This window comes from Salvelinus sp. IW2-2015, unplaced genomic scaffold, assembly GCF_002910315.2.
Source record: "Salvelinus sp. IW2-2015 unplaced genomic scaffold, ASM291031v2 Un_scaffold245, whole genome shotgun sequence".
Classification (NCBI taxonomy): Eukaryota; Metazoa; Chordata; class Actinopteri; order Salmoniformes; family Salmonidae; genus Salvelinus; species Salvelinus sp. IW2-2015.
In genome coordinates, this window is record NW_019942528.1 from 1,416,232 (window position 1) to 1,436,246 (window position 20,015).

General features: G+C 42.3%; 1 protein-coding gene and 1 pseudogene across 2 annotated transcripts; both read left to right on the forward strand.

The window, feature by feature from the left end:
- Positions 1-82: 82 nt before the first annotated feature.
- Positions 83-12,516, forward strand: pcmtl (l-isoaspartyl protein carboxyl methyltransferase, like). Of its 2 annotated transcripts, XM_024135303.2 has the most exons (9): positions 83-194; positions 437-575; positions 972-1,076; positions 5,833-5,864; positions 5,942-6,046; positions 6,138-6,258; positions 8,376-8,461; positions 11,324-11,493; positions 11,923-12,516. In XM_024135303.2, exons 2-9 carry the CDS (start codon positions 458-460, stop codon positions 11,933-11,935), a joined length of 750 nt encoding a protein of 249 aa, XP_023991071.1. In that variant the 5' UTR covers positions 83-194; positions 437-457; the 3' UTR covers positions 11,936-12,516. The 2 variants fall into 2 exon arrangements, with proteins under 2 accessions (XP_023991071.1, XP_023991072.1); XM_024135304.2 differs by lacking the exon at positions 5,942-6,046 and having other exon boundaries at positions 113-194.
- On the forward strand, positions 12,334-18,115 carry LOC112068218 (pseudouridylate synthase RPUSD2-like; annotated as a pseudogene).
- Positions 18,116-20,015: the final 1,900 nt, after the last annotated feature.

Below are 20,015 nucleotides of genomic sequence, written 5' to 3' on the forward strand. Positions count from 1 at the left end.
GCGTGTTTTAAGTGATCTGATTAGATGAGGTCACTGCCTGTCAAGTCATTCATAGGTTCTATTGGTGCTCATTGGCTTTCAGGTAAGTAAACCCAAAGTTATTGGTCAGCTATGGTAGTCATGTGTGGGGACCAGGAAGTGTCCTACAACAGTCCAAATGTTGAAGATCGATGGTGGTAGTAGCTACTATCAAGGTACGTTTTCATAATTTGGAAAAGCTTTGCTACTCACGTTAGTGTTACATGTAGTATTTTATGAGTTATGCAAACAATAAACCATCCGTTTTTGCTGAGTTCGATGGCAAGCTAACAAACTTGATATTGTCGATTGTTTTTATAAACATGTGTGTGTGTGTGGGTTGGTGTGTCGGTCGGTCTAAGCATACCTTGCAATGGGGTCTTTGTGTGACATTGTGTGTTTTTATTGACATTGTCAGGGAGCTCCACCAGTGTAGGAGATGCAAGCAGTGTTCAGACTGGCTGTAGTGGCAGTCCCTATGGGTGTGCTGCTGTCAAGAACCATGGCATGGATGTCCACTGGAAAGACACACTCAGAACTTATCGACCGCCTGAGAGGTATGAGAGACTGATGTCAGTCCTGGGCTGCGTTCAGCAGGACACGACGTTGTGGAATGTTCAGATGGAAACATGTTACGTTGACCTGTGGTTCGCAACCTTTTTTGGTTACTGTACCACCAAGTACCCCCTTATGCATTTCACCAGTAGCCTATGGTCTCAAGAGTCTTCTCAAGTACTCAATGGGGATAGGCCAAGCACCCACATGTGTACTACCCCTGGTTGAGAACCACTGATGTAGACCAAACATGCCTCTTTGGCATGTAGAGTAGGAAACATACTATTGCAAGGTGCAAACAGTTTTATTTTTTGCTGTTGATTATTGATGCCCATATCCTGCTAAAAAGCCACTGTGTTCAATAATTGTCTTTGAAAATGTCCTCCTTTACTCCAAAGAACATGGGGTTATCCGCAGTGATCGGGTGTTTGACGCCATGCTTGCCACCGACCGAGGGATCTACTCCAGAGACTACCCCTATGCTGACTCCCCTCAGTCCATAGGTACAGTGCCTAGTGAAATTCTACACATCTAATTTGTTTTCCAAATTAATAAAAAATGGTGTCTTGATTGGGTTTGTCTTTGCACCCAAGAGTTAATACAGTACTTGGTGAAAGCACCTCTGACAGCCATTACAGCTGTGAATCATTTTGAATAAGATTCTACCATCTTAGGGCAAGATACTCTATGTCCATTGTTTTTGTAAAAATTGCTCAAGCTCAGTAAATTTGGATGAGAGTCATTGATGGGAAGCAGTATTTTTAAACATTGTCTCTGATTTTCAAGCATATTTAAATCAGGACTGAGACTGGACTATTCAGGAACACAAAATGCAAATGCTATTCCAGGGTTAGGTATTAAGAGGACTGAGGCAGGGTTTCCTCTACCTTTTTTTTTATCTGGGCTTTGATCCATTCATATTTCAACCCTACCAATAACATGATGCTGCCACCACAAACCTTGAAAATACAGAGGATCAACAACATTGTGTTCACTCCACATTACTGGCCTGTATGACAAAGTAAAAAGACGGAAGCCTTTGTTAATAAAACAAAAAAAAGACACAACACTGCAATTATTATTATGTTTGGCCTAATTTGAAGTATTGTGGCGTTAGCATCATGTTATGGCTATGCTGGAAGGTTTGTCATGTTCAAGATAAATATGAAAGGAGCAAATCAAGTGAAAAGTACGAGGAAAACCCGCCTCAGTCTTCTGAAAACCTAACCCTGGGGTAGTTTTATTTTTTAGCGGGACAAATACAAAAGATGTAATGCCAAAGACACACCCGAATGGCTTTCCAAGTGGTGTTGAGTGTTCCTGAGTGGTCCAGTCTCAGTCTTGACTTAATTTAGCTTGAAAATCAGAGACGAGGTTTCTAATATTGCTGTCGATCAATGATTCCTAACCAAATTTACGGAGCTTGAACAATTTTTATAAAAACAATGTACACTGCTCAAAAAAATAAAGGGAACACTTAAACAACACAATGTAACTCCAAGTCAATCACACTTCTGTGAAATCAAACTGTCCACTTAGGAAGCAACACTGATTGACAATAAATTTCACATGCTGTTGTGCAAATGGAATAAACAAAAGGTGGAAATTATAGGCAATTAGCAAGACACCCCCAATAAAGGAGTGGTTCTGCAGGTGGTGACCACAGACCACTTCTCAGTTCCTATGCTTCCTGGCTGATGTTTTGGTCACTTTTGAATGCTGGTGGTGCTTTCACTCTAGTGGTAGCATGAGACGGAGTCTACAACCCACACAACTGGCTCAGGTAGTGCAGCTCATCCAGGATGGCACATCAATGCGAGCTGTGGCAAGAAGGTTTGCTGTGTCTGTCAGCGTAGTGTCCAGAGCATGGAGGCGCTACCAGGAGACAGGCCAGTACATCAGGAGACGTGGAGGAGGCCGTAGGAGGGCAACAACCCAGCAGCAGGACCGCTACCTCCGTCTTTGTGCAAGGAGGAGCACTGCCAGAGCCCTGCAAAATGACCTCCAGCAGGCCACAAATGTGCATGTGTCAGCATATGGTCTCACAAGGGGTGTGATGATCTCATCTCGGTACCTAATGGCAGTCAGGCTACCTCTGGCGAGCACATGGAGGGCTGTGCGATCCCACAAAGAAATGCCACCCCACACCATGACTGACCCACCGCCAAACCGGTCATGCTGGAGGATGTTGCAGGCAGCAGAACGGTTCTCCACGGCGTCTCCAGACTCTGTCACGTCTGTCACCATGTGCTCATGTGCTCATGTGTGAACCTGCTTTCATCTGTGAGCACAGGCGCCAGTGGCGAATTTGCCAATCTTGGTGTCTCTGGCAAATGCCAAACGTCCTGCACGGTGTTGGGCTGTAAGCACAACCCCCACCTGTGGACGTCGGGCCCTCATACCCCCTCATGGAGTCTGTTTCTGACCGTTTTGAGCAGACACATGCACATTTGTGGCCTGCTGGAGGTCATTTTGCAGGGCTCTGGCAGTGCTCCTCCTTGCACAAAGGCGGAGGTACGGTCCTGCTGCTGGTTGTTGCCCTCCTACGGCCTCCTCCACGTCTCCTGATGTACTGGCCTGTCTCCTGGTAGCGCCTCCATGCTCTGGTCTGCCTACCCATGTGAGAGACGCAGACTCGGTCTCAACCTTTAAGTCTTTACTGAAGACTTATCTCTTCAGTAGGTCATATGATTGAGTGTAGTCTGGCCCAGGAGTGTGAAGGTGAACGGAAAGGCTCTGGAGCAACGAACCGCCCTTGCTGTCTCTGCCTGGCCGGTTCCCCTCTCTCCACTGGGATTCTCTGCCTCTAACCCTATTACAGGGCTGATCACTGGCTTACTGGTCTCTTTCATGCCGTCCCTAGAGGGGTGCGTCACTTGAGTGGGTTGAGTTACTGACGTGATCTTCCTGTCTGGGTTGGCGCCCCCCTTGGTTTGTGCTGTGGTGGAGATCTTTGTGGGCTATACTCGGCCTTGTCTCAGGATTGTAAGTTGGTGGTTGAAGATATCTCTCTAGTGGTGCGGGGGCTGTGCTTTGGCAAAGTGGTGGGGTTATCCTTCCTGTTTGGCCCTGTCCGGGTATCATCGGATGGGGCCACAGTGTCTCCTGACCCCTCCTGTCTCAGCCTCCAGTATTTATGCTGCAGTAGTTTGTGTCGGGGGCTAGGGTCAGTTGGTTATATCTGGAGTACTTCTCCTGTCTTATCCAGTGTCCTGTGTGAATTTAAGTATGCTCTCTCTAATTCTCTRCTTCTCTCTTTCTTTCTCTCTCTCGGAGGACCTGAGCCCTAGGACCATACGTCAGGACTACCGGGCATGATGACTCCTTGCTGTCCCCAGTCCACCTGGCCTTGCTGCTGTTCCAGTTTCAACTGTTCTGCCTGCGGTTATGGAACCCCTACCTGTCCCAGACCTGCTGTTTTCAACTCTTAATGATCGGCTATGAAAAGCCAACTGACATTTATTCCTGATTTATTATTTGACCATGCTTGTCATTTATGAACATTTTGAACATCTTGGCCATGTTCTCTTATAATCTCCACCCGGCACAGCCAGAAGAGGACTGGCCACCCCTCATAGCCTGGTTCCTCTCTAGGTTTCTTCCTAGYTTTTGGCCTTTCTAGGGAGTTTTTCCTAGCCACCGTGCTTCTACACCTGCATTGCTTGCTGTTTGGGGTTTTAGGCTGGGTTTCTGTACAGCACTTCGAGATATTAGCTGATGTACGAAGGGCTATATAAAATAAACTTGATTTGATTTGACACTACGCTGACAGACACAGCAAACCTTCTTGCCACAGCTCGCATTGATGTGCCATCCTGGATGAGCTGCACTACCTGAGCCACTTGTCTGGGATGTAGACTCCGTCTCGTGCTACCACTAGAGTGAGAGCACCGCCAGCATTCAAAAGTGACCAAAACATCAGCCAGGAAGCATAGGAACTGAGAAGTGGTCTGTGGTCACCACCTGCAGAACCACTCCTTTATTTGGGGTGTCTTGCTAATTGCCTAATTGCCATTTGCACAACAGCATGTGAAATTTATTGTCAATCAGTGTTGCTTCCTAAGTGGACAGTTTGATTTCACAGAAGTGTGATTGACTTGGAGTTACATTGTGTTGTTTAAGTGTTCCCTTTATTTTTTTGAGCAGTGTATATACACTGAGTGTACAAAACATTAAGATCACCTTCCTTATATTGAGTTGCTTCAACATTAGGAATTACTTCAGTGTAATTTACATACAAAGTATAGGTTTTAGGACTTCAAAAATATTTTTGTTGTATTTCTGCTCATTGATCTGCATTATATACACTGAGTACACCAAACCTTAGGAACACTTTCCTAATATTGAGTTGCACCCCCCCCCCTTTTGCTCATTTTAGTTGCCCCCCCCCTCCCTCTTTTGCTCTCAGAACAGCATCAATTCATTGGGGTATCACCTCTACAAGGTGTAGAAAGTATTCTACAGAGATGCTGGCCTATGTTGCTTCCCACAGTTGTGTCTAGTTGGCTGGATATCCTTTGGGTGGTGGATCATTCTTGATACACATGGGAAACAGTTGAGCGTGAAGAATCCAGCAGCATTGCAGTTATTGACACAAACCGGTGCGCCAGGCACCTACTATCATACCCTGTTCAAAGACACTTCAATCTTTTGTCTTGCCCATTCACCCTCTGAATGGCACACATACAAAATAATTGTCTCAAGGCTTAAAAATCCTTCTTTAACCTGTCAACTCCCTTTCATCTACACTGATTGAAGTGGATTTAACAAGTGACATCAATAAGGGATCCTATCTTTCACCTGGTCAGTCTGTCATGTACAGAGCAGGTGTTCTTAATGTTTTGTACACTCAGTTTATGTTACCCTAAGTGTTCTGCAAAGTTGGTAGAATCTTATTCAAAATGATTTACAGCTGTAATGGATGCCAAAGGTGCTTCCACCAAGTATTAACTCTGTGGTGTGAAGACGTACACAATCAAGACGTCTTCGTATAATTATATTTTTCATAATTTCTCTTTCACTTTGAAAATGTGAAGTAGGTTGTGTAGATCTATAGGAACATTTTTTATGTATTCCCTTTTTAGATTTAATTTTAAGGCAGAAAAATGTGAAGACTGTGCAAGGGGTGTGTAGACTTACTTCAGTGTAGACTTACTTCAGTTCTGATTAGCATACAAACCTGTACAAAGCAGCATAATTGACAGTTGAATAGATGTTATCACTACATACAGTACATAATGATCTCCTTTGTTTTTATAGGATTCAAGGCAACAATCAGTGCTCCACACATGGTAAGTTTCTCAGTATAGAACTTGTAGTTTTCTAAGTAGGAAAGATAATGACAGGATGCTGTCCGGTGTTTATTCAGCATGCACATGCCCTGGAGGTGCTAAGTGACAAGCTAATGGACGGGGCATCTGCATTGGATGTGGGATCAGGAAGTGGCTATCTCACAGCGTGCTTTGCAAGGATGGTAAGTTCCAGAATCGATCAGTATGAGTACTTCACAATAATCATATGTGTGATATTTCCTTATAGTCATTTGCTTCTCTTTCCCTTTGTAGGTAGGGCCCTCAGGGAAAGTAGTAGGGATTGAACACATAGATGAGCTGGTCCAAACCTCTGTGAGGAACGTCCGGGCTGACGACCCCGAGCTGCTCTCTTCAGGGCGTATCAGACTTGTCGGTAAGTCTGGTGACTGAAAGGCTATGTATTCAGCTGTATGTTCAGACAACATACAATGCAAATGATATGTCATGTTTTTTGTGAAAAAAATAATGAAAGATGGAAATGTTGAGTTGGCAAACTGTATCTAGTCATGATACACTATACGTTTGTATTGGTGTCTGATAAATCTAAGATTTCTTAAAGTGGTGTCATTCCCTATGGGATTAGTGACCTTTCAATGATTTATTGCACAAAAAAAGGCTCAGAAACTGTCACAACACAATAACTGTTAGGTGTCTGAAACATTATAGCAAAGATGCATTTATTGATCACTTGAATAAAGTTCATTGGGACCCGGTACTTAAATGTCTAGATATGGATAAAGCATGGGACTGTTTATAGTGGCTCCATGGAAAGCCATAAGAATTAAACAAAGAACTGAACCTTGGATGAATCAGGAAATCCTTGAGGCCATTAAATCAAGGAATACTGCATTTCTAGAATATAACAGAACCAAAGAGGAAGATGTTTTCACTAGACACAGAACCCTAAGGAACAAAGCTAGTCAGATGATTGAAGATGCCAAAAAAAGCATATTTTAAAACAGAATTTGTGAGAATAGGCATAATCCTAGGATGTTGTGGCAGTCCTTAAAACAGTTGGGATATAGATAACAGAAAACGAATTGCAAAAGCTTGGGTATTGAGGTCAATGGAGAAGTCACGTTTGCCAAGGAAGTGGCAGCTGACAATCGCAATACCTTTTTCACAACAGTTTCCTCAAATTTGGTTGAGAAGCTACCTGGTTGTACTGGAGTGTATGCTAGGGTCAGGTCCTAGGCTATTACTCCAAGATGGATGTACAAGCTGATGCCTTTTCCTTTATAGCAGTGTCTCAGGTTGAAGTTGTTAAGAGTGTCTGAATTAAACTGCTCTAAAGCTACAGGCCTCAACAATATCCCTATCAGTTTTTTAAGAGATGTTGCTGAACTTATTGCCCCCTGTGTCACCAAGGAAGGAAGTGGTGATACAGCGTTCCCACGAATATGACACTTGCTAGAGTGATCCCTATCCACAAAAAGGGCAGCAAAACAGACAAGGGCAACCTGTATCTATTTTGAGTGTGGTGTCTAAAGATAGAGGAAAATACTAGTAAGAATAAAATGTAATACGAACTACAGTCTGGTTTTAAAAAGTCCCTCTCCACTGACACGTCTATTGTTTTTAACTGACTTTATCAGGAAAGAAGTTGAGCAGGGAAATTTCTGTGGAATGGTAATGCTGGATCTGCAGAAGGCGTTTAACATGTTTGACCATAGTATCATGCTCTATAAGTTAAAAGCCCTTGGTTTTAAGAGAATGGCCATTGACTGGGTTGAATCCTATTTAACGGGTAAAGACCAAATGATGGATGTTAATGGAAAACATTCTATTGCAAAGGGGATTAGCTGTGGGGTGCCGCAGGGGAGGACCTTGGCACATTTCTCTTCCTACTGTACATTAACGATATGAAATCAGCCTGCTCTTGTAATTAGTTGTATGCGGATGACTATGCTCTACTGGCGTCCCATAAGGACAAAGCCTCAGTAGAAGAGAACCTTAGTGCAGAGTTATCCAATATCACTAAATGGCTTTCAGATAACAAACTTTCTCTGCATCTTGGAAAAACATTATTTGGTTCCAGAGTAAAGCTTGCAAGTGGGCAACTCAGTGGTTACACCGAAAACCTCAGTCAGCTACTTTGGGTGTGAATTGGATAGGTACCTGACTGGTGAGAGACTATGCCCCTGAAGGTTTTAACAAAACATCAACCTACCTACCACAGCAACTCAAAGCCAAACCGACCATAACTTCATTTAAGAAGAATGTCAAAAGCTGACTAATGATCGAGCAATTAAAAATAAACATCTGTATGTAATGCCCCAGGCTATGACAATGTCGTCCTGTCTTTTTGTTTTATGTGTAACCAATGTATGCCTAGTAAGAGGACCACAATGAAAATACTTTCTTGTGTTATCATTGATGATTGTAAATGCATGATCCACGTGTGATTGTATTGTTTTAAATTGTCAAATAAATTCTCTCTTTCTCTCCACACACCATAACAATGTTTCATAATATTTATGTTTTTCTCAGTCGGAGATGGACGGTTAGGCTACCCTGATGGAGCCCCATATGATGCCATTCACGTAGGGGCAGCCGCGCCTACGCTCCCTAAAGCTGTAAGTACTTGGCCGATCAATAACTTTCAAGCCAGTGTTTTTATTTTACTGACGACTTGAATTTATCATCAGTAATAGATGAGGTGAAGTGAACATGAGCGAAACAATGGAATTGCCATGGAAATGTGTGGGGTCTCTTCATTGCCCCTGAGTAAAATTAGGTTACATTTAGGCTATTGTTTATGTGTATTTCACACTATGTTGAGGTAAAAATCTCAGTATGTAGGGCCTCCCGAGTGGTGCAGCGGTCTAAGGCGCTGCATCGCAGTGTTGCGACGGCACTACAGCCTGGGGTTCGATCCCAGGCTGTGTCATTACCTGCCATGACCGGAATTCCTATAGGGCAGCGCACAATTGGCCCAGCGTCATCCGGGTTAGGGGAGGGTTTAGCCGGGGGGCTTTACTTGGCTCATCGCGTTCTTGTGGCGGGCCGGGCGCCTGCAGGCTGACTTGGTCGTCAGTTCAACGGTGTTTCCTCCGACACATTGGTGCAGCTGTCTTCCGGGTTAAGCGGGCGGGTGTTAAGAAGCGCGGTTTGGCAGGTCATGTTTCGGAGAGCACATGACTCGATCTTCGCTTCTCCAGAGCCCGTTGGGTAGTTACAGAGATGAGACAAGATCGTAATCACGAAATTGGGGAGAAAAAGGGGTTAAAAAGACTTTGTCTACCACCACCGATTTCTGTATGCTAGCTATACTAACCAGCTTATACGAACAGGAGTTAGCATTTAGCCATTGTATGCAGAGAAAACAGCCAAATATATACAAATCGGACTTACATTGCCTTCAGAAAGTATTCACATGCCTTGACTTTTTCCACATTTTGTTGTGTCACAAAGTGGGATCAAAATGGATTTAATGGTCATTTTTTGTCACCCATCTACACACAATACCCTATAATGATGAAGTGAAAAAAATATATATGAAATTTTTGCAGATTTATTGAAAATGAAATACAGAAATATCAAATTTACATAAGTATTCACACCCCTGAGTCAATACTTTGTAGAAGCACCTTTGGCAGTGATTACAGCTGTGAGTCGTTCTGGATATGTCTCTAAGAGCTTTCCACACCTGGATTGTGCAACATTTGCTGATTTAAAAAAAATAATATTTTTTTTAAATTCTTCAAGCTCTGTCAAATTGGTTGTTGATCATTGCTAAACAACCATTTTCAGGTCTTGCCATAGATTTTAAAGCAGATTTAAGTCAAAACTCAGGAACATTCACTGTCTTCTTGGTAAGCAAGTGTAGATTTGGCCTTGTGTTTTAGGTTATTGTCCTGCTGAAAGGTGAATTAATCTCCCAGTGTCTGGTGAAAAGCAGACTGAACCATGTTTTCCTCTGCTTAGCTCCATTCCGTTTCTTTTTATCCTGAAATACTCCCCAGTCCTTAATGATTACACGCATACCCATAACATGATGCAGCCACCACTATGCTTGAAATTATGGAGAGGTACTCAGTAATGTTGTATTGGATTTGCCTCAAACATAACACTTTGTGTTCAGGACAAAAAGTTAATTGCTTTGCCACATTTTTTGCAGTATTATTTTAGTGCCTTGTTGCAAACAGGATGCATGTTTTGGAATATTTTTTATTCTGTACAGGCTTCCTTCTTTTCACTCTGTCCATTTGGTTAGTATTGTGGAGTAACTACAATGTTGTTCATCCATCCTCAGTTTTCTCCTATCACAGCCATTAAACTCTGTAACTGTTTTAAAGTCACCATTGGCATCATGGTGAAATCACAGAGCGGTTTCCTTCCTCTCCGGCAACTGAGTTTGGAAGGACGCCTGTATCTTTGTAGGGGCTGGGTGTATTGATACACCATCCAAAGCCTAATTAATAATTTCACCATGCTCAAAGGGATATTCAGTGTCTGCTTTAAAAAAAAAAATGTATCTACCAATAGGTGCCCTTCTTTTCGAGGCATTGGAAAACATCCCTGGTCTTTGTGGTTGAATCTGTGTTTGAAATTCCCTGCTCATGTTAAACACTATTGTTGCACGCAGAGTAAGCCCATGAACTTATGTAGGCTTGCCATAACAAAGAGGTTGAATACTTATTGACTCAAGACAATTAATTAGTGAAAAATTTAACAAAAAAAACATTCCACTTTGACATGGTGTGTAAGGGTATTGTGGGGTATTGTGTGTAAGCCAAAGATGAAAAAATCTAAATGTAATACATTTTAAATGCCAGCTGTGACACCACAAAATGTGGAAAAAGTCAAGGGTTGTGAATACTTTACAATACATATATCATGACAGATTTGACGAATATCCACTTTGTAGGTCAGATTTGTTGAATATGCGCCAATCTGGTCAGTGGGACGTCTGTGTTCCATTGACTCCTTTACCGCATCTACAGTACCAGTCAAAGTTTGGCATTCTCAAGAGTGTGCAAAGCTGTCAAAGGCAAAGGGTGACTACTTTGAAGAATCTCAAATATAAAATATGTTTTGATTTGTTTAACACTTTTTTGGTTACTACACGATTCCATATGTAATTTCATAGTTTTGATGTCTTCACTATTATTCTACAATGTAGAAAATGGTAAAAAAATTAAGAAAAACCCTTGAATGAGTCGCTGTGTCCAAACTTTTGACTGGTACTGTATATCGGAGCATCACTACATCGTGACGGCCATTATGTCAGAGCATTATTACAACATTATAGGCATTATGATGTCAAAGCATTACTATATAAATGGCATTAGTATTTCAGAGCATTTTAAATCATTATGGGAATTATATCAGAGCATTATAATGTCATTAACACAAATTTTACAACATTGTCTTTTCACAAGGGAGGGAAAGTAAATGTGTGCATTTTTCTCATCATTTATGCCTTCATTACACAGCTATTGGATCAGTTGAAGCCTGGTGGAAGGCTGGTTTTGCCTGTTGGTCCTGATGGGGGAAGCCAGGTTCTAGAACAGTACGATCGCCAGAGTGATGGCACCTTCATCAGGAAAGCCCTTATGGGGGTGATCTATGTTCCTTTGACTGACAAGCGACGCCAATGGCCTGGGTACGTATACAGACAGACCAGGRGAAAGCTATGATCCCTTATTGATGTCACTTGTTAAATCCACTACAATCAGTGATGAAGGGGAGGAGACTGTTTTAAAGGTTTTTTAAGGCCTTTGAGACATGGATTGTGTGTGTGTGCCATTCAGAGGGTGAACGGACAAGACAACATATTTAAGTGCCTGTGAACGGGTATGGTAGTAGGTGCCAGACATACCGGTTTGTGTCAAGAACAGCAACGGTGCTGGGTTTTTCACGCTCAACAGTTTCCCATGTCTATCAAGAATGGTCCACCACCCAAAGGACGTCCAGCCAACTTGTTGAAGTCAGTTTGTCACCATCACCAGCCATCAGGACCTTACCTTAGTTCATCATCTCACATCTAGAATTATTTCTCCTGAGAGATGTTGTTCTGTGTTTGTCTTTCCAGAGGTGAGCTCTGACTGCCGTGTCGTGTGGCTGCCCCTGCAGGAGGTGGCGCTGGTGCTGCAGCTCTTGTGTTCCCTAGATCGCCATCTGTCTGCAGCCTAGCAACACGTCCTATGTGCTTATTGACTAAAACTGGGTTGCAGATGACCGTTGTCCCAGAGGGTTGCCAAGGGCTGTTGGATTAATGGTTGCAATTGGAGTTGCATTCAGAACATCAAAACACAATGTTTATGTTCCTCACAGATGTCTGGCTGAAAGGTTAACTTATTTATTATAAGGTTACATCAAATATACGTATGATGTAATTTTACGAAGATGCAACACTCATACAAATTAAGTGATTGGGCTTCACCAACCAACATGAAGATTACATGTCTTGATAAACGGAACAAATTCATTTAAAAAAATTCTAATGTCTGACGTGAATCCAAGTAAACATAGTGACCTAAATGAACACAATTACTCTGTCTTAGTAACAGAAAAACAACCCTTTTTACATAGCGATGGGAATACATGCACTTTACTTAGAAAAAATTATTGAAATGATTATACGCAAATGCCATAAGCTGTCAATAAAAACATTGTAATGAAAATGCTTGCTTGTTTGTAAATGTATGGGAAATAATGTTGCTTTTTTTTAAGACATTGTGGATTGTTTGGTTTTTGATTTTGTTTAACCATCTACAGCACATATGTCAGAGTCAAGGCCCGCGGGCCACATCCGGCCCGCGAGAAGGTTTTTTACGGCCCCTGGGATGATCTTGATTTATTATTAGAACCGGCCCGCAGACCGCAGCAAGCCGGCAGCCCGCAGATCTTTTACACGCACCAATACTACATTTCCCACAATGCAACGGTGACGCACCGAGCAGTAGGCTGCTTCATTTCAATATTTATTGGCACAGCAGTCGTCAGCATCACAGTAAAATTAACTTTCAGATACCCATCAAAAATGGCAAAACGGAAGGTGGACACTGAGAACCGGGGGTTTCAAACAAGGTGGGAGTCGGAGTATATGTTCACGGAGGTAGCTGGAAAACCTGTGTGTCTTCTGTGTGGAGAAAGTGTGGCGGTACTGAAAGAGTATAATCTGAGACGACATTATGAACGAAACACGCGGACAAAACAAGAATATGGACATGGAACAAGGCTACAAGGCAGAGGAATTAAAACGAGGCCTCAATCTCGACAGGCTCTGTTCAAAAAAGCCAAATCACAAGGCCAGGCTGCTGTCAAGGCCAGTTTTATTTTGGCAGAAGAGATCGCTAAATCAGCCCGGCCATTTACGAGGGGGATTTCATCAAAAAACTGCATGATTAAAGTTTGTGACGAAGTTGCCCAGAAAAAAGGCAACTCTTTTTAAATGTGAGTCTGAGCAGAAACACCATTGCCGAGAGAGTAGACCAGTTGTCCATCAATCTAAAAGAGCAGCTTGTGAAAAAGGAAAAGATTTCATTGCATATTCCTTGGCTGTGGATGAGAGCACCGACATTTCTGACATTGCCCAGTTGTCAATTTATCGCGGAGTGGACTCCAGCCTAAGCGTGACAGAGGAGTTTTTGGCTTTACGTCCTATGCATGGCACAACTACGGGGCATGATTTGTATGAAGAGGTGTCAAGATGTGTAAATGAGATGGAGCTGCCTTGGGAAAAACTCGTGGGTTGACAACCGACGGAGCACCTGCGATGTGTGTACACAGGAGCGGACTGGTGGCGAAGATACGGGAAAAGATGCAAGAGGAAACGCGACAGGTGAGCTGACAGCTTATCATTGTATCATACACCAGGAAGCGTTGTGCGGTAAAGCCTTGAAAATGGAGCATGTAATGAGCATCATCACGCGCACAGTTAACTTTATCAGAGCCAAAGGTTTGAATCACCGCCAGTTCAAGGCATTTCTGACGGAGTTAGAAACGGAGCATGGTGATTTGCCTTATCACACAGAGGTGCGATGGCTAAGCCAGGGAAAGGTGCTTCAAAGATGTTTCGAGCTTCGTGAGGAGATTTGTCTGTTCTTGGACAGCAAAGGGAAAGACACAAAACCAACTCCGAGACGAAATGTTTTGTGTGAAATGGCTTTTTCTGTGTGACATTACGAGTCATCTGAATGCAATGAACTTGCAGCTGCAGGGTCGGGATCATGTCATCTCTGATATGTACAGTACAGTGAAGGCATTTAAAACCAAACTGACTCTGTGGGAGACGCAGATGCGGAAAGAAAATTTGAGCCACTTTCCCAGCTGCCAGACCATGAAAGAGAAGCTCTCTACCAGTGCGTTCCGCGAGCGCACAGTTGGCTGATAAAATAGGTATGCTTGCCGCTGACTTTCGACGCCGATTTGCTGACTTTGAAGCACAAAAAAGCAGGTTGGAACTGCTCGGTAACCCATTTGCTGTTGACGTGGAAAGCTCACCACCAAACCTCCAAATGGAGTTGATTGACCTCCAATGCAATGATGCACTGAGGGCAAAATATGCGGCAGTGGGTGCTGCGGAGTTCGCCCGTTTCTCCCCGACACAATGCCCCAGCTGCGCATCCAGGCTGCTCAAACGTTGTCTATGTTTGGCAGCACATACCTGTGTGAACAACTGTTTTCTTTGATGAACCTGAACAAAACATCACACAGAAGTCGACTTACTGCTGAACACCTCCACTCAATTCTGAGGATTTCCTCAGCTCAGAGCCTTACCCCGAACATTGATGAACTTGTGGAAAAGATGGGACACCACCAAGTATCACCCTCAACCTCAAACAAGTGAACATTACTGTGCAATCACATATTTTAGAGTTTTTACTCAGTTCAAGTTTAAAAGTTCAAGTTTAATATTTGTTTTCACTGCATGTTACTTCTCCTTAAACAAAGTGTTGTTTTTGATTAATAGATTTTTGCACTTTATTTTATTGTATTTCAATCCAATTATATTTTAAAAATATTTCAGTTGAGTGGATGATAGAAAATTGCTATTATTGTTTTTTTCTTGAAGTAAATTTAGCCCACTTTTGCTAAAATAGAAAATATAGGCTACTGATGGTGCCTTGAATACCGGTTTCTTTCATTTAATGTTCATGTTATGGGGATTTTTATATAAAGGAAATTTGTCTTTTGTGTCTGTTGAAAATTAAAGATTACTGACAGAGCCATAAGAAAATATTGCTTTATTTATCTGATCATATTGGAATAAATTTGTTAGGTTTTCAGTAGGTTCAATTAGGTTCACTAGACTATATGCGTCATTTAAAAATTTTTCAATGAACATTCGAACAGTCCGGCCCTCGCTTGTAGCTAAATTTTTTATTTGGCCCTCCGTCCATTTGACTTTGACACCCTGATCTACAGTATTCACACCCTTGACTTTTTCCACATTTTGTTGTGTTGCAGACAGAATTTAAAGTGGATAATTTTTTATATAATATATATTTATTTGAACCTTTTATTTAACTAGGCAAGTCAGTTAAGAACAAATTCTTATTTACAATGATAACCCACTGTTCCCTGGTAGGCTAACTGCTTTGTTCAGGGGCAGAACGACAGATTTTTACCTTGTCAGCTCGGGGAAGCTCCTTGTTTTGAAGCAAAGCAAAAAAAAATGTCCATTAAAATAACATCAAATTGATCAGAAATACAGTGTAGACATTGTTAATGTTGTAAATGACTATTGTAGCTGGAAACGGCAGATATTTTTTATAATGGAAAATCTACATAGGCGTACAGAGGCCCATTATCAGCAACCATCACTCCTGTGTTTCAATGGCACGTTGTGTTAGCTAATCCAATTTTATCATTTTAAAAGGGTAATGGATCATTAGAAAACCCTTTTGCAATTATGTTAGCACAGCTGAAAACTGTTGTGCTAATTAAAGAAGCAATAAAACTGGCCTTCTTTAGACTAGTTGAGTATCTGGAGCATCAGCATTTGTGGGTTCGATTACAGGCTCAAAATGTCCAGAAGCAAAGACCTTTCTTCTGAAACTCGTCAGTCTATTCTTGTTCTGAGAAATGGTTATTCCATGTGAGAAATTACCCAGAAACTGAAGACCTCGTACAACGCTGTGTACTACTCCCTTCACAGAACAGCGCAAATTGGCTACCCAGAATAGAAAGAGGCGTGGAGGCCCCGGTGCACAACTGAGCAAGAGGACAAGTACATTAGAGTGTCTAGTTTACTATTTTGAAGGAGGTCTACGCAAAGTGCACTCACTACTTCGACTTCAAAACGTATTGCAAGGGACGCTGGATTGGGAAAAGTCTTGAGATTTTCAGCAGTGAATTTCCAAGCGGGGCCTTTGGAGTACTACATTAGGGCATCCGACTCAACGAGACACCAGTGGATGACCTCTCCATAACACTCAGGGTAAGTTATAGTCAGATGAATCATGCGGTAATATAAAATGTGGTATATACAGCCTGAAACTAATGCCTGCAAAATCATGTAAATGTTCCTAACAAGCCAGAATGTTGAAAAAAATAACATTTAAACTTACTGTACCAGTTTGTCATTTAGCTGCTAGATATTTTAGACAATATCCACAGGAAACTATTGTTTACCCGACTTTTTAAAGTAGCAATGGTTCAGTTCGGCACCAAGGTAAAGTTAGTTGCCATGACAATGAAAATGGTATATTCTGAATCGGGAGGATGGAGAACAATCAACACTTTTTAGTGTAGATGTATCTTCTTTTTTTTATTGAAAATGTGTCGATTGTCGAATTTTGCAGGCGTTAGTTTCATGCTGTATATACCCATTAGTTGTATATTACAGCCTGATTGAATTTACCAAGTATGATTAATCTGTCTCCTCCCTGTCAATGAATATGTTGGCTTGAATCAGATACAGCAGCCAAACCTTTGATCCTATGTTTTTTGAGTCTGCAGAAAAAATATTGTCTCGGACTGTTGTCTTTTTCCCCTCAGACAATGACTTCCTAAGGAAGACAGTGCATTGCCATGAATCACCTGTCGTCGGATGGCCCCTGGAGATTTTGGAAGATAATGGGGAGGTGTTGGTAGTTGACAAGCCAGCCTCGATGCCAGTCCATCCTTGCGGGCGCTTCCGTCACAACACGGTCATCTTCATCCTGGAAAAGGAACGGGGCATATGTGGACTTCATACTGTGCACCGGCTGGATCGCCTCACGTCTGGTGTGCTGCTCTTCGCCCGCACTTTGGAAGTGTCCCAAAAACTGGACGTGTTGGTGCGTGAAAGACAGGTCGGACATCCTCAGTCTACCTTATGTGAGTGCAGTTTGAACATTTCAATCGAAAAGGGACATTCGGAGTCGTATAAACTGCTAAGACATTTTTTTTTTCTCACTTATCCTGAAAATCTGGTTACCAGTGTGGATTGAATGGGCCCTCAAGTATAATCTCTCTCTGACTGAACATAAAATACACTTTGTCAAAGTTTGATATTAGTCACTGATACTGTATGTAATCTTCTACATCTGGAGGAGTACGTCTGTCGAGTGGAGGGGGAGTTCCCAGAGGGCGAGATCATCTGTGAGGAGCCTGTCCTGGTGGTTTCCTTCAAGGTGGAACTGTACAGGGTGCATCCTAAAGGCAAGGAATGCCGCACAGTCGTCCAAAGACTCAGCTGGAACGGCCACTCCAGTGTAGTGCGCTGCCACACTCTCACTGGACGCAGTCTCCAGTTCCTGGGCTACCCCATCCTCAACGACCCCATCTACGGCTCTTCTGCTTGGGGTCCCGACAGGGCGAATGGTGGGCATGACCGACGACGACCTTCTCAAAGCGATTCTGAAAGAACATCGCTTGAAGACGAGTCTTCATCTCCTAGACATCCCAGATGACCGAATCGGACAGGTGAGCAATGCGCAGTCTGACGTCTATGGCAAAGATGCTCAGACACCTCAGCCAGAGCTGTTGCCACAGGTTTGCAATTCTGTTTTAAGTGACTAAACAGAGTGCAAATCAGTTCCACAGCAGTCCAGCCACACCTGTTGCGTTACCCAGACCATCTGAAGAAAATGGGGATCAAACAAAGTCCACAGAATCTCATCACTCAGCTTCTACAAACACGAGGTACCCTCTATGCAGTGATTGTACGTCCAGACCCCACTGAGAAGGAGCTCATCATGTACCTCCATGCATTGCGCTATACAGGACCAGACTTTGAATATTCAACTCGCCTACCTGACTGGGCCAAGGATGACTGGAAGAAGGCACTACAATGATACTGTGCAGATAGTGTACTATACAAAGAGTCTAGAACATGTGACCAATAGGATGCAAAGCTTCACAGTAGTTTAGTTGAAGTGACAGTTTTGGACATCGGACTCTTGGTGAACCAAGCTCTGTTGTTAAAGGCCCATGGCAGTGAAAATGTATTTTTTCCTCTGTTTTATAACATATTGTACAACAGCTGATGAAACTAACACTGTAAGCATGTAAAATATAATTAAATTGTATCTTTATGACCTTGACTAAAACAAACCACTCAGGAATAATATACAAATGTTTTTCCCTTTCCACCATGTGAAAATTAATATGCACTTTGTCTCACGTTTTAAAGGGGCAGTGCATTCAGATGTAATTTTCCTATTTTTATTATTATTGATATTTCCATGCTGTGGTCGAAATAACACTCTGAAATGTGCGTTTGGGAAACTCTGCTCTAGAGCAAGGCTATTCAACTATATTCTTACGGGGCCAGATTTGAGAGAGGTTATTTACTGGGGGGCCAGACATATTCTAAATGGGATTACTCTTCCTAAAACCAGTATTTAATTTTTTTTAAATTAAACTGCACAAACAACTTTACAAAGCACATTTATTAAAATTAAATGTTGCAAAAAGTTCATTTAAGATCAGCTTAATTCAATGCATCTAATTGTTCAAATAATAGAACACATTTGTACTTATAACACACAGTTGACCTGCATCACATAAATTAATATCACATTTTCTGTCAGTTTTTTACATACATCTTTTGTTTTTAGTTACACATAGGAAACCTTTTATGCATAGCACATCTCAGTTAACCAGCATCACATTCTGTTCTATTTTCTATTTCATTATTCTCTCTGTTTCCTATGTGTAAAAATAAAACAAGACAGGAAATAATAAAGAAATAGAAAATAGAACAGAATGTGATGCTGGTTACAGATATGCATATAAGGTTTCCTATGTGTAAAAATAAAACAAAATACACACATTTTATACATGGCATATATCAGTTGACTAGCTTTTGTGGAGAAGTCTCTCTCCCCTGCATCAATAGAGAATATGTCCCTATAACAAACTGTACCACCTCTGTGGGGCTTCACCTCATCAAATGTCGTTGCAAAGTTAGCTTTCAGTTTATCTAAAATCTCCGACATCACGGGAGTAATCTGTACTGGTGATCACTGAATATAAACTCAGCAAAAAAAGAAATGTCAACTGCGTTTATTTTCAGCAAACTTAACAAGTGTAAATATTTGTATGAACATAACAAGATTCAACTGAGACATAAACTGAACAAGTTCCACAGACATGTGACTAACAGAAATGGAATAATGTGTCCCTGAACAAAGGGGGGGTCAAAATCAGAAGTAACAGTCAGTATCTGGTGTGGCCACCAGCTGAATGAAGTACTGCAGTGCATCTCCTCCTCATGGACTGCACCAGATTTGCTAGTTCTTGCTGTGAGATGTTACCCCACTCTTCCACCAAGGCACCTGTTCCCGGACATTTCTGGGGGGAATGGCCCTAGCCTTCACCCTCCGATCCAACAGGTCCCAGGCTGCGGGATTGAGATCTGGGCTCTTCGATGGCCATGGCAGAACACTGACATTCCTGCCTTGCAGGAAATCACGCACAGAACGAGCAGTATGGCTGGTGGCATTGTCATGCTGGAGGGTCATGTCAGGATGAGCCTGCAGGAAGGGTACCAAATGAGGGAGGAGGATGTCTTCCCTGTAACGCACAGCATTGAGATTGCCTGCAATGACAACAAGCTCAGTCCGATGATGCTGTGACACACTGCCCCAGACCATGACGGAACCTCCACCTCCAAATCGATCCCGCTCCAGAGTACAGGCCTCGGTGTAATGCTCATTCCTTCGACGATAAACACGAATCCGACCATCACCC

Excerpts from the sequence above, each read along its gene's own strand:
- pcmtl (XM_024135303.2), top strand. The coding sequence starts at position 458 with ATGCAAGCAGTGTTCAGACTGGCTGTAGTGGCAGTCCCTATGGGTGTG. Across the intron at positions 6,259-8,375 it reads AGGGCGTATCAGACTTGTCG|TCGGAGATGGACGGTTAGGC; the intron begins GTAAGTCTGGTG and ends TGTTTTTCTCAG. Across the intron at positions 8,462-11,323 it reads CGCCTACGCTCCCTAAAGCT|CTATTGGATCAGTTGAAGCC; the intron begins GTAAGTACTTGG and ends TTCATTACACAG.